Source organism: Podarcis melisellensis, assembly GCF_964234715.1.
Source record: "Podarcis melisellensis genome assembly, chromosome: 2".
Lineage (NCBI taxonomy): Eukaryota > Metazoa > Chordata > Lepidosauria > Squamata > Lacertidae > Podarcis > Podarcis melisellensis.
Window position 1 is genome coordinate 103671616 of NC_138529.1, and position 14226 is coordinate 103685841.

At 43.7% G+C, this 14226-nt stretch overlaps 1 protein-coding gene and 1 long non-coding RNA gene across 16 annotated transcripts in view; one reads left to right on the forward strand and one right to left on the reverse strand.

Moving 5' to 3' along the window:
* IHO1 (interactor of HORMAD1 1) overlaps window positions 1–14226 on the forward strand; it is a 51962-nt gene that overhangs the window by 4003 nt on the left and 33733 nt on the right. For 2 of the 15 annotated variants that reach the window (XM_081902590.1, XM_081902588.1), the window contains exons 2-3: window positions 84–135; window positions 6875–6943. In XM_081902590.1, coding sequence (XP_081758716.1) covers window positions 6888–6943 — 56 coding nt within the window. In that variant the 5' untranslated portion in view covers window positions 84–135; window positions 6875–6887. Of the gene's footprint in view, window positions 1–83; window positions 136–1165; window positions 2044–2176; window positions 2544–2570; window positions 3441–4197; window positions 4288–4394; window positions 4552–5272; window positions 5392–5995; window positions 6013–6874; window positions 6944–14226 lie in introns of those variants that run through there. The other 13 variants (XM_081902593.1, XM_081902596.1, XM_081902592.1 and 10 more) reach the window with 13 other exon arrangements.
* On the reverse strand, window positions 626–3717 carry LOC309365351. The gene is made up of 3 exons (XR_014166042.1): window positions 3578–3717; window positions 2098–2181; window positions 626–1090 (listed from the first exon to the last, which is right to left on the reverse strand). It is a non-coding gene; the product is annotated as an uncharacterized lncRNA (long non-coding RNA).

A 14226-nucleotide genomic window follows, 5' to 3' on the forward strand; every position in this document is an offset into this window, starting at 1 on the left:
ATAGCATGGATTTTTGTCATAGTCTGTGGGATGGTGATAAAATAATTTAATAGAATAATTTAATAGAATTTTTTGTTGCGCAGATGGCCAAAGGGAAGAATCGCACAAAGAAAGGGCAAGAGAACAACGAAGCAGGTATGCAGCATTTAGTGCCTACACTGGTTGGTTGGTTGGCATCCGTCTGTATCAGGAGACTATGGAGGAGTGTGCCTTGGAGGGTATGCACTGATAAAAGCATGAAATCCATTATCCGGCATAGATTTTGACTTGTTGAGAATCTACTTTCGAAATGCAATTATAAAAATACATTTTCATATTTCACGGTGGCAAAGGAAGGCTTAATTATTTGCAAGTCAGAAGCCAGAGGGGGGGGCTCTCCAAGCACAATTATACTTGGTAAGGGGATATGCTTGTGTTATGCATGGATCTGTATCTTTCACCATGATTCTTAGGCCCTATTCCAACTGTGCCATATGGTTAGCCTGTGTCTCAATATACTCTCAAACTCTGTTTCTTTCAGTATGTGTATTATTTGCTGGCATGTACATAATTTGCACCTGTCCTGAAATATATTTAGCAGGTGATTAACAGAATATTTCACACACACACACAATATGTGTGGATATGGTGGAAATGTATTCTTGAAGGTAAGGCAGTCAAATGGACTCAAATGGACTCACAGGATCAGTATGCACAGCATAGCAACTGTGGTCTAAAGTGAGCAATGGTAGCATCAATTTCCTATATTATTTAGTATCTCTACTGAGAGGTATTTTTAAGCCTACTTCCTTTTTAACTCTACCAAACCCGGGGGCAGCAGCCAGCAGGAAGAGCCCAGAGTTGAACATAAAACTGATCTTTTTTCACCTGAGTGTCTTAACTCAGCTCAGCTCAAAATATAATTGGGATGTTAAAAAAAACAACCCTGTGGCGGGAATGTACTTTCTCTTTCATGTTGTATCCTTCTACTTTAACAATATTGGCATTCACATGTAAAAGCTGAAACAGAGCATACCATCTCTTCGGTTTGCACAGGTTGGCATTATGGTGTACTGGCTATATACCCGGTACCATCATACTCAAGAAATAACTGTATTGAAAAAGGAAAGGAAAAATAAAAGAAATTACTGTATCTAGTAATAGTAACACTGACTTTTTATTTTTTTGGGGGATGGGATCATTACAACGGAAAAAAACAGATAAATATTATTACTCCCTTTTCAACTCTTTAGCAGGATATTGAAACAATGAATAGTTAATAAGTCATTACATCTGCATAACCAAAGCTGATAAACTTTCCCTTGGAGAATATGTAGCTCATGGATTATTTACTCAGTTGTTGTGATGGGAAAATTTAGCTCCCTCTAATTTCCTCAGTAAGTGAAATTCCCATGGTGTTTATATATTACAAACATTGGTTTTGCTTGCATATTTGCATGCCCTTCTGACAGCAGGAAAAAAACGGAAAGTCTTACCACCCCAATGCTTAAGTAAATCATTGATTGCATAAATTACAAGCCTACAATGGGTAAAGCTTTCACTTTACTGTCTGTAAAGTCAGTATGAATCCTACAATTCTTGTGCCCAGTACGGTAGAGATAGTGACCAAAGTTCTTCAGGCTGCAATCCAAAATACAGGTAACTAAGTTCTACTGAAATCCGTGGGAGCGAAGTTCTAGGGAAAACTTGAACAAGATCAGACTCAGGCCCGGCTCACCCATGAGGCAAGCTGAGGCAACTGCCTCAGGCGGCCGGATCCATGGGGACAGCAGATCTGACCTCCAATATATGCATTGCCTGCTGCTACTGCAGTAGTGGCAATGGCTTTGGCACACTCCTTGGAGGCTGGATCTGTCTCTTTCTCAGCGCCCTCCACCAATGCCACCTCTACAGCAATGTCTTGGTCTCCCCCCCACTCCCAGGGAGGAAATGGTGGGGGCTGCCCTCTGGGGTCTGGGCTCTGCGGCCACCCAGCTTGATTCTGACCTGGCTCCTTCCCCCCAACCACCCTCAATGACCTTTGATTCGCATTTCAGCTGTTGGGTAAGGTTGCTTTGATTCCCCTCCACCTTGTTCCTGGTGCAGATCTTCACTCACCCCCTCTTCCCTGGCCAGTGGATGTGAGCGCCATGTTGTGGTTTGCCTCAAGTGCCAAAAGGTCTTGGGCCAGCGCAGATCAGGCTGTATGCAAAAGAACAAAAAACTTATCAAAACTTAAGACACCACACTGCATCACTTCAAGATTGATTTGGAATTTGTATTTTACACTTCACTAGGAGAAAAAATGCCATTTGCCTACAGGCAAATCAATGGAGCACAAGAATGCTGGATATGGATTGAGTGAAGGTCCATGGGGCAATTTAACTAGACTGAACTTTGCCCTTTTCCAATATGGTGTGGAAAAGTATGCTATAGCTTCTTCTGTCTTTATATCTTTTAAAGGAAGCCAGTTTGCACAACCTGTTTTGAGGGAATGTTTCAGACTCCTATCTGTTGGAATGAGATTTCCTACCTTGATTTTGTTCTTTATGGGATAAACAGAGGTTAGTAAATGGGGAGATTGCAAGCATATGTTCCCCCCACTTTCACCCAGTGAGAAGCAAGCTCAAAGCCACGTCTTAATTTTTGGAATAGCAGGGGCTGCCTGCCAAAACTCACTTTATTTCGCACACCTTTGTTCTGCCCTTTGTTGGGGCTTACTGCAAAGCGCTTTGTGTAACAAAGGAAAAAAGAATGGGAATCCTGAATCACAGGGGCTAGGATTAATGGAATGGCTCATTAGGAACCTAACAATGTCATCCTATCCCCAATTTATGCTTGCTGGGTAAAGTAGGATTGCTCCCAAATCCCCATTCACACTGGCAATCAAAAAGGACACTTTTTGCAACAACTCTTCTGTTTGCGGGACACTGACAGTGCCAGGGGGGATATGGGTCGATGAAGGGCATGTTGATGGAGGAGCAGGATTCAGGATCCTATGCTTGGGTCAGATCTGCTCACACCCAGTTTGAATAATATTATGTCTGTATCTCTTTGGTTTAGCCACTTTTTGTCTCCTGAATCAGACGTTTCTGTCCTTTGAGAGGAGCACCTTGCTCGGCCCCCATTTCTTTAATGACCACACACGTGTTAGCTTTTTGGGGTGACTTTGCATAAAAATTATGTGGACCGCTTAGTTAAACTACAGACTTTCATTTGTGTTCTAGCAGTTTAACTGACATGGCTCCCCGCCCCCCAAAAAATCTTGGAATTTGGTGAGGTGTTGAAAAGCCTATTAGAAATTTCCTAGCCTCTCCCTCAATTCCAAGGATTGTAAGTAGAGAGAATGAGTATTAAACCAGCTTTGAAGCAACCTAACAGGTTTCACCTCTTTCTCTGACTTTCAGGGTGTAAGCTTACATACCCCAACCTGAGACTCAAATACCCCATTGGACTCAAAGGTACTTTTGACCACACGGACGTTATTATTGTTATTATTGTTATCATCAATATAATTCTTCACACGAACTTTTAAGAGACTGTTCAGAGCTAGGCAACGGGCAAATGTAACTTTTGATGTTCATTTATATGCACTGACTTAACAATTGTGATTTTTGTTCCCTGGTGACTTGGCTACCATTTCTTTATACAGAAAAACTGGATTGCTGAGGTCTTAATATTCGGAGTAATGGGATTTCCAAGAGTGTTTTTTCAGGGGATGAAGAGTGCTGAGATCTCTTGAAACAGCAACTGAATGTTGTGAGGGGTTTAGTTCTTCCCGAGTGGAATTTCTCTTGAGGAGAAATCTGATTTATTTTTTAAACAAAGCAGTTTAAAATAATGATGATGATGAAATGTCGGTACACATAACCCAAGTCTGTGGTGCTTCAATATTCCTGAGGCTCTGAAAAGACGGGTGAGATTAGGAAAAACAGGATTGCCCGATCCCAAATGGGGAGTTCCGGCTGTGAAGGGAAGGTGGAAACGAGATGAGGACGTTTCTTGTGAGGGAAGCGATAAAGTTAATTCGGTCAAGGAACGAAAATACTTATTTTTATTGAGGCGCTGCCTCTCTTGGGGGGGGAGGTGGTGGCGAAGAGACTTGTGCGGGCCTTGTGCGATATGCTTTGCGCGTGGGCCACCCTTAAAACTTTATAAATATATATATATATATATATAGCGAGGATCCCTCGCTGCGTGAGGGAGAACCGTGAGGGAGCCTCTGGAGGCGCTTCGCCTGAGGAAGAGCGTCAGGCGCCTCTCGCGCGCTGCGCGCCCACTAAGCCGGGGAAGGCGGAAGAAAGAAAGGTCTGCTGAAAGAAAGGAGCAGGAGGCACGCTAGGTTTACAGTTTAAACCAATGCCTGCATGTCAGCTCTGCACACCCGGGGACATTTCTCAAAGGGGAGGAGGAGCTGCATCAGCAGCCCAACCCCAAGAGGGGAGAACTGGTCTCGCCTCAAGTCCCTCTTGGTTTTACATTGGCACTTGGGGGCGGAAGGGAAGGGATGCGGCAGGTTGCAAATCATGCAGAGGCAGCAATGGTTCTTCCAAGACCTTAAGCGCCTTTCAGGCACGAGTGACTTTGTAATAGTAGACGGAGTGTGTGGGGTACGAACCGTTCAGGGCGTCAAAAATAAAAACAAAAACGTCAAAGCGACGCCAATGGGACCTGACACAAAATAGTGTTTTCTGACCACCAGCCCGACAGCAGCGTCCTGTGGCCACCTAAGCATCGATGCATTACTGTATTTTAATATTTTGTTGGAAGCCGCCCAGAGTGGCTGGGGAAGCCACTATAATAATAATAATAATAATAATAATAATAATAATAATAATAATAATTAATAGTATCATTTTTTTGCGAGGGGTGTTTTGCCCCTTAGTTTTTCCTTGTGGGGGTATTTTCCAAAGATGCTGATACATGGGCATAGCCAGGATTTTTGTTTGGGAGGGCAGGCCTTTTTTTAAGGGAGGTGCAGAACCTCAGTTAGCTATGTCATTTTATTGATTTGTATTGATTTAGATGGGGCAACTGTCCCCCCTTGGCTATGCCTATGTTCTGATGTTGTCTTCCCCCCCAAGCATGCTGCTATCAAGCTCCCTCTTTCCTCTCCTTTTGTCAGCACTGTTTTGCCAGGGACACAATTTGCTATTGTAATAGTAACATGGGCCATAACTGAGCCCTGATTTTTCTGTGTGCATGCTAAGCATGTTTCACACATTTTCTCAAGAGGCATGTTTTTCAAATCCAAATTTCTTTTTTCTTTTTCAAATATACGTTTCTATTCCAGGGCTTTTCATCTACCCCAGTTGGAGGAACTTGACACACCATATATTTAAAGCACATTCCCACCCCCAAGAATCCTGGGGACAGGAGTTTAAGGTGCTTGGAACTGTCGCTCTGTGAGGGGTAAACTGTAGTGTTTCATATGTATTGTGTATACAGTCATACCTCATGTTACATTTTTTCAGGTTGTGTCCCACGGCGACCTGGAAGTACCGGAAAGGGTTACTTCCGGGTTTCGCCGCTCGCGTATGTGCAGACGTGCAAAATGATGTCACGCGCATGCGCAGAAGCAGCGAATCGCAACCCGTGCGTGCACAGACGCGCCGCTGCGGGTTGCGTTCTATTCATGTTGCGAACGGGCCTCCGGAACGGATCCCATTCGCAACCAGAGGTACCACTGTAAATGTGTTTTATATGTATTGTGAACTTGGACGTTGTTTGTTGCTTTGTACCTGCTCTCAATCACTTTTCCACCCTCCAATACCCTTCTTGGTAGTGGCGCCCTCCCTCTGGAATGCCTTCCCTTCAGATGTCAAGGAAATAAAAAACTATCTGACCTTTAGAAGACATCTGAAGGCAGCCCTGTTTAGGGAAGTTTTTAAAGGATTGATGTTTTTGTTATGTTTTAGATGTAAGCCACCCAGAGCGACTGGGGAAACTCAGCCAGATGGGCAGGGTATAAATGTAACAACAACAACAACAACAACAACAACAACAACTTAAAAAGAAGAAGCCAGGAAATGAGTAACAGCATTATCAATTTTTATTTGTTAGAAAAAGTTGATACTGAGGTCTCTCACAAGAATAGTATTTGACTTGCATAAGGCTTGTGCAAGAGTAATTAAGAGGCCTTCCACAAGAGCTCTTTTATTATTTTTTAAAACAACAGCAGCAGAAATCCTGATATATGGATTGTGATTACAGTTTCCTTGGTAACCCCACACATTTATTGTGTGGTGATCATGAGAGAACTGCTCTTCCAAATTGAGGGTGCCTTCAGCATGTAGAAATCGGTGGAAATAGATGTCTTTCATTTGGTTTTGGGGACCTCCAGAAATAAAATGGATTGTAGGTTGTGCTCAGCTGAAGAACAAAGAGGATCAGATATGGTGACAGAGACCACTCATCAAAATGTCACACCGTACATGTGACAAACTGCCCTCCAAAAAAAACCCAAAAGAAAAACCACAATTGCCAATGTATAATGGGCTATTTTTACATATTGGATTTTCTGTGGGAAGTGAAAAATCTAGTTTACATGTAAACAAACATCTATGGGCTGGCATTCTGATGAAGGTGACTTCATCTTGAAGCACCCTGTGTTTCACTCCTGTTGATTTTTAAAGCTGAGTGGCACTAGAATCTTGACAATAACAACAAAACCAAAGCAATATATTTGCCTGAGTAGTGTCCATTCTTGAAGCAAGGTGGTCAGCAATTTACTTGGAGATTGTGTCTTGTTTTAGGGTAGTTTCTTCCACTGCCTAGCTTTCATGGCAGTCGTGGGGGAAACAGCTGCTAAAATTGTTGTCTTGCTGAAACAGTGTATGAGAAGAATAATGCACCACACTGCAACATTCACATATTTCTCTTTATGTTTTAACAGGCAAGCCTGGGAAATGAATCCAAATCTCTGGAATGTCAAAGAGATGTTTAGCACTCCTATAAAGATGGGGTAAGCAGGTTATTGCTGCCATTGTTATAGTAGCATTCTTGTGTCGTTATCGTTGACAGTGCATAAATTCCAACCATGGGTTCCGATTCTGGTTTTGACGCTATAACCAACCCTAACTGTAGTTTGGGCCTATAAAGCCTTAAACGGCTCAGGACTGCAATACATCAAGGAGCTCCTCTCTCCATATGAACCTACCTGGACCCTGAAATAATCATCTGAGGCCCCCTTCTTCATGCATCTCCTCCCATGAGAAGTCTGCAGGGTGGCAACACAAGAACAGGCCTTTTCTGCAGTGGCTCCTCATTTGTGGAATACTCTCCCCAGGGAAGTTGGGCGCCTTCATTATGCGCCTTCCTCATCAACCAGGCCTTTGGTTGATTAACATGTTAAAGGTAAAGGTAAAGGTACCCCTGCCCGTACGGGCCAGTCATGTCCGACTCTAGGGTTGTGCGCCCATCTCACTTAAGAGGCCGGGGGCCAGCGCTGTCCAGAGACACTTCCGGGTCACGTGGCCAGTGTGACGAAGCTGCTCTCGCGAGCCAGCACCAGCGCAGCACACGGAAACGCCGTTTACCTTCCCGCTATAAAGCGGTACCTATTTATCTACTTGCACTTAGGGGTGCTTTCGAACTGCTAGGTGGGCAGGAGCTGGGACCGAAAGACGGGAGCTCACCCCGCCGCGGGGATTTGAACCGCCAACCATACGATCGGCAAGCCCTAGGCACTGAGGTTTTACCCATAGCGCCACCCGCGTCCCTTGATTAACATATTATACCCCTATTAAATGCGTTTGGGGGGGGTTATTGGTTTGTTATGGGTTTTTTATTACAGTGGTACCTCAGGTTAAGTACTGGCCATTCCTTTGAGATGGAGATTACCCAATTCCTGAGACAATGGGAAGGTCCCCCCACCCCTTGCAGAGAAAACATTTGGTCAGTTTGGGAGTCAAAATGGTTTCAGGACGGTCTTCCTGTGCTGCTCCAGACATGTGGCCCACATATCTATGTACAGTGGTACCTTGGGTTAAGTATTTAATTTGTTCCGGAGGTCCGTACTTAACCTGAAACTATTCTTAACCTGAAGCACCACTTTAGCTAATGGGGCCTCCTGCTGCTGCTGCGCCACCAGAGCCCAATTTCTGTTCTTATCCTGAAGCAAAGTTCTTAACCTGAAGCACTATTTCTGGGTTAGCAGAGTGTGTAACCTGAAGCGTATGTAACCTGAAGCATTTGTAACCCAAGGTACCACTGTATTGTTTTTATCAGGTATGTTGTGCTTTTATATTATATTTTTATGTTGTGAACCGCCCCGAGATCTGCAGATGAAGGGCAGTATACAAGTTGTAATAATAATAATAATAATAATAATAATAAGTCAGTGGCATGCTGGGCATCATAGAATTGTATAGTTGGAAGGGACCCCAGAGTCATCTAGTCCAATTCCTTCAATGCAGGAATCTTAACTAAAGCATCTGTGACAGATGGCCATTTAACCGCTGCTTGAAAACCTTCGAATGAATGAGAGTCCACAACCTCCCAATGGAGTCTGTCCCGCTTTCGAACAGAAATAATAGGAATACTACTACTACTACTAATAATAATAATAATAAGTACTAATAACTACTAATAAGAACCCACCTGACTGGGTTCTTCCTGATGTTTAGTCGGAATCTCCTTTCTTGTAACTTGCAGCCATTGGGTCGAGTCCTATTCTCTAGAGCAGGAGAAAAAAAGATAAAGAAATCTCCACATAGAAGAGCTCCTGCTGGGTCTTCGAGTATGGTTTTTGAACATTACACTGCTCAGAGCACTTATTTGTGCGTATCAGAGCTATTTCATAATGTGCAGATTAGCTCTTAGTGATCTGGACAGCCTAGTGTCCTTGCTTTTAGAGAAATAAGGAATTGCTGCCTCTGTGAATTGGCTCGAAAAGCATTTCATTAGTCTAAATTAGAATTTACAATGCAATGCATGATTATGCAATCTGAAGCCCACGACCTTGTGATTTTTAAAAAAGACATCTCTAGAAGTAGGGCAGACTGCATTTATATGGTTGATATGAGTAGTATTTAAGGTGACATGCAAATACATCCATCAAATGGAAGGTGATGCATAATTTGTTACTTTTTCTGAAAATGTCTGATCTTATATCACGCTACAAGAACACAGACATGGTAATATATTTTAATTTTACTTGAGGGGGAATATTAAAATGTGCGGAAGATACTGTTTTACCGCCAGATTAAATTATTCTAGGCTTTGCGAACATTTTATCTCTGTAATTTCCCTTGTGCTGTTTACAGTACAAAGCTTATTATGTGAAAAGGGCCTCTCTAGTCATGATGAAGACAGTGCTGAAATGAATCATGATGCTCAGAATACAATTTACTCATTATACAACTGTGGAGCTTATTCTACTGCATTTATGAGCTTGCTTATAAGTTTTTCATTTAAGAAGTAACAGAAGAATAGGTTCTGCATCTAGGATGTAGCAAAATACCCAGTGTTTTTCCTGTTGTAGACATTGAGAGAAAGCAGCGGCAGGGCAATTTATAAAAGTGAGGGGAGCAAAGTAGACCCATTTCACAAACAGATTAATCCCCTGTGTAACACCAACACAGCCACGTGACCAATTTGGCCCACTGAGCATATGCTCTCTAAATTAACCTTCTAAAACTGCCACAAAAATTTACCAGTGTACACACTAAATCCTCTGCTATTGTGCTTTGCTATGATGGCGGATGAGGAGGAGAATTAAAACAAGAAAATAAATTAATAATTTATTTGCCAATTAAGGGAAATGTACTCACGTCAGGCAGGCAAGTTAATAGAATTTTGTAAGGCAGAAGGAGTCAACAAAGCCAACATGGAGAACAGTGTGATTAATTTTCTCTGGCATGATTTACCATTTATTTAAACACATGCTGCTTAATTGTGTTACCATCTAGTAGTTTTCAAAGTCTGTTTTTTTAAAACAAGGCTTACTAGATTCATATCTAAATCAATTTCAATGTTTTCTCCTAGTGTAAGGATTTCACATTTATATAGGAAGACTCATAAAGGGGCATCAGAACCTGTGGCCCTCCAGATGTTGCTGGACTCCAACTCCCATAAGCCACAGCTAATATAGCCAGTAGTCAGGGATGATGGGAGTCGTAGTCCAGCAATATCGGGAGGGCCACAGGTTCCTCGCCCCTGATTTAAATACAGTGGTAACTTGGGTTAAGAACTTAATTCGTTCTGGAGGTCCGTTCTTAACCTGAAACTGTTCTTAACCTGAGGTACCACTTTAACTAATGGGGCCTCCCACTGCCGCCGCGCGATTTCTGTTCTCATCCTGAAGCAAAGTTCTTAACTCAAGGTACTATTTCTCGGTTAGCGGAGTCTGTAACCTGAAGCATCTGTAACCCAAGGTACCACTGTAATCCAAATGTTCAAACCTTCTGCTACAGCCAGAAGCAATATATGATGCCCTCAGGAAGAATCTGCTACCTCCCTATCTTTCCCCACCACTTTTAAAAATAAATAGTTATTTGAATCAGGCAAACACATATGACATAAGGCAGCTTGTTCACACTATGATCATCATGGGAGTCAATCAGAGGGTGACATGCAGGATGGATGTGAAGTAATGTGTGGTGATTAGGGCAGAGAGTTAAACTTCAGGTCAGGTCCAGTCCTGTGATACAACTTGGTGAGAGCACTGCCTGTTGTTTTTTTTTATCATGTAGGCAGTGATTGCAGAAACACCATTCCAGGGCTAGAAAAGGGTCTCAATGACAGAGGATGGAAACGTGAAAAGTGCTAGTAGGGATGCTAGTGCCTGAACCACAGATGGTATCAGAGGAGGCCAGATCTCCCCCAGGCAAATAAATTGCCCTCTCCGCTGTCCCCTATTGCTGGACTTTTGTGCTTACTACAAAGGAAGATACTTTTCACATACTGAGAGCTTCTGTGGCGTCGTGGTTGGAGAGTTGGGTTAAGACCTGAAGCTTGCTGGGTGACCTTGCACCAGTCTCTGCCTCTCAGTCTAACCTACCTCAAAGGATTGTTGTGGGGATTAAAAGAGGACAGGGAGAGCAATGTATGCTGCCTTGAGCTCTTTGGAAAAAGAGGTGTGATATACAAGAAATAAATAAATTTAGAAAGGTGTGTTCCATATGGGATAATGTTAGCCCTAAAACCTGTTTTTTGGGGGGACGACAACATAGTGGTGCTGTCAGTTTAGGACTTTGAGGCAACTGTCCAGGGTTCCACTCAGCAGAATTAGCAAAGTTAATTGCACTAATATAGCTCTGAATGTTAGGTGGCGCTGTGGGTTAAAGCCTCAGTGCCTAGGACTTGCCGATCGAAAGGTCGGCGGTTCGAATCCCTGCGGCGGGGTGCGCTCCCGCTGCTCGGTCCCAGCGCCTGCCAACCTAGCAGTTCGAAAGCACCTCCGGGTGCAAGTAGATAAATAGGGACCGCTTACCAGCGGGAAGGTAAACGGCATTTCCATGTGCGGCTCTGGCTCGCCAGAGCAGCGATGTCACGCTGGCCCCGTGACCCGGAAGTGTCTCCGGACAGCGCTGGCTCCTGGCCTCTTAAGTGAGATGGGCGCACAACCCCAGAGTCTGTCAAGACTGGCCCGTATGGGCAGGGGTACCTTTACCTTTACCTTTAGCTCTGAATGTACAAATCTAAGGCTTTTTCTCTCATCAAATCCCTATTCCTGAAGCCCCAGTAGAACATTCCTCATCAACAAGAGTTGCTGCTTCATCAGGGATAGAGGTGGGATAGCACTGTACGTAGGAGCTTGCTGAATCAGGCCAGTAGCCCATCTAGTCCAGCATTCTGTCCTCACAGTGGCCAACCGGATGCCTGTGGGAAGCCTGCAATCAGGACCTGTGCACAACAACACATTCCTCTCTCGTATGTTTTTCAGCAACTGGTATTCAGAAGCATACAGCCTCCAACCTTTGCATATAAAAACTGTTCTGCTCCCTTCACTAGCCCTCAGGGTGACCTAAGGAAAAAGAAATCTGGGGCGGCAAGTAAAAGGTCAGGCTACTTTAAAACCAAGTGTCAGTTTAGTTCAGCAGTCTGTCACTAACAGCAGCCAGGTGCCTCCAGAATCTCATAGGCAGGTGATGGCCTCTTTGTTGGAACAGAATATGTACTTCTGGCATACTGCATTGAAAAAGGCTGACCCATACTGTATGTTAAAACCACGCTGATTAAATGACTTGGGAAGAATTTTTATGTGAATCCATTGTGACTTTTATCAAATATCAATTTCCATTACTAATGTAGGATGGAGGGAAAGTGCACAGTTGTAGGTGGTATTCAATCCCTTTTTAGATGTAATTTGTGCATAGCATAGAGCTTTGTCTGCATCTGGTACACAGCTGAGTTCATAGTCTGATGTTATTATATTTAAAACAACATTTGCATATTTATTGCATTTCTGCAGTCATATGCTTCCCAGTCATTTTTCTGATGTGTCAGTACTCCTGTTCCAACATGGCTGGCATCCTATAAATAGCAAAGATTAAAAGCAAAAGCGCTGTTTTGTTGGAATAGGGCCTCTGACATCAAATAAGCATGTCGGTGTTTGAGCTGCAACAGAAAAGCACGATCTGAAAGGATGAAAAGGGAATGATCTGGCGAGCCTAGTAGAAATCAATCCTCAAAATGACTTCCGGAGGCGGCGCAAAACGGCAATGGCGGTCCTCTTTACCGTGTGAAGAGGGGCTCCGCGAAAAAGGGTCGTCCGCTGCGGCAAAGCGGAGACCCATTAAGACAAACCGTAGGCAGAGCGAGCCTGCGGCCGTGGGACTCGGCGGGTGCCAGAAGCCCCCCCAGAAACGAGGAAGGGACCTCGTAAGAGGCTCCGGAACGTGAAAGGGGGAGCGGCGCTGTGAGTTCATCGCTCTTTTCACGGAAGTGAAGCCGCGCTGCTGTTGCTGATGAGCGTCGACCTTTCTTCTTGAAAATCATCGGAATTGGCTGCAATTTACCCGTGAGTAAGGGGTACTAAAGATTGACTCAAATTTATTTAATTCGGCTGAAAACGGGAGGCGAGTAACAGGAAGTCCGTCTCCCGGTCCTGCTAATCAGAGCAAAGCAAAGAACCCGATGTGGGCTGAAGCGTTCAAAAGAGACTTTGAAATTAGTATGAAGGGGCATTAACAGACTGTGTTCTTTTAGAAATCAAAAAGATTGAAGGATTAAATCTTTTGGTTTACTGCGCTAAGGAATCTTCCTCCTATTGTGAAGTGACGTGGAATTGAAGGGATAACCGAGCTATCGGACTGCCAGTGTTGCAAAGGAGTACTGTCAGGCTGCTGAAACTTTTTCTTAAGTACAAATTGTTGCATTGATGGATACACTATCGCTTTAATACTGATATTGGAACCTTTCTGCTACCTTGTGGCACTATTTTGAAACAGAACTATCTGAAAGCCTCCTTTTCGAACTTGGGGACTATAAAAGTTGAAATAGGAACTTTGATGGTGGAAAAGAAACTTTCTTTCTTTTGAAAACCCCCCCTAGTGGATTTGCGGAGGCATAGAGGTCTGGGAACTGTACCTTATTGGGATTTTTTGTGGTTTAATTGTTTACATTCTGGACTTGCCTTTCTCATGGATTGAAAGACTATTTGACCTTGAACAGAGGCAGCTGGGGAATGAGTGGCCCAGGGAAAACAAGAGCATCTAAAGCTAAGGAAGCCTTGGCTGAGGAAGCTAAAGAAAAGAAAAAAGATAAGAGAGCTGGGCAGCTTGTTCAAACAACGTTGACTCATCAACGCAGATCCTCGGTACCAACTGTGCTGACGGCGCAGGAGGAAGAAGTTGAAACGCTTGCAACAGAAGATATGGCAACTGGAGGAACTGATCCAGTCTTGAAACAAATTTTGGAACAACTGGCACTTTTGAATAAGAAGGTGGACGATCAGTCATCTAAAATTGACAGAGCTACATCTACTATCAGTAAGTTAACAGATCAGGTTTCCCAGCATACTCAGGCTATTGAGAAATTGCAAGGAGCTACGGCGGAGAACTACAAACTAGCTGCGGAAGCCAATCAAAAAGCTGAGCAAGCGTGCAAAAAGGTGGAGGAGATCAAAGGGGAAGTAAGACCTCTGAAAAGACAGGTAGGAGAACAGCAAGCCTACCTGTCAATGGTGGAACTGAAAAGTAAGGAATGTAATCTTAGGCTGAGGGCCGTCCCAGAGCTGGAGCAGGGCAACCTAGAGGAATTTTTGACACAGTTGTTTTCTAAATTTTGGGGGGTTGAGGAAGA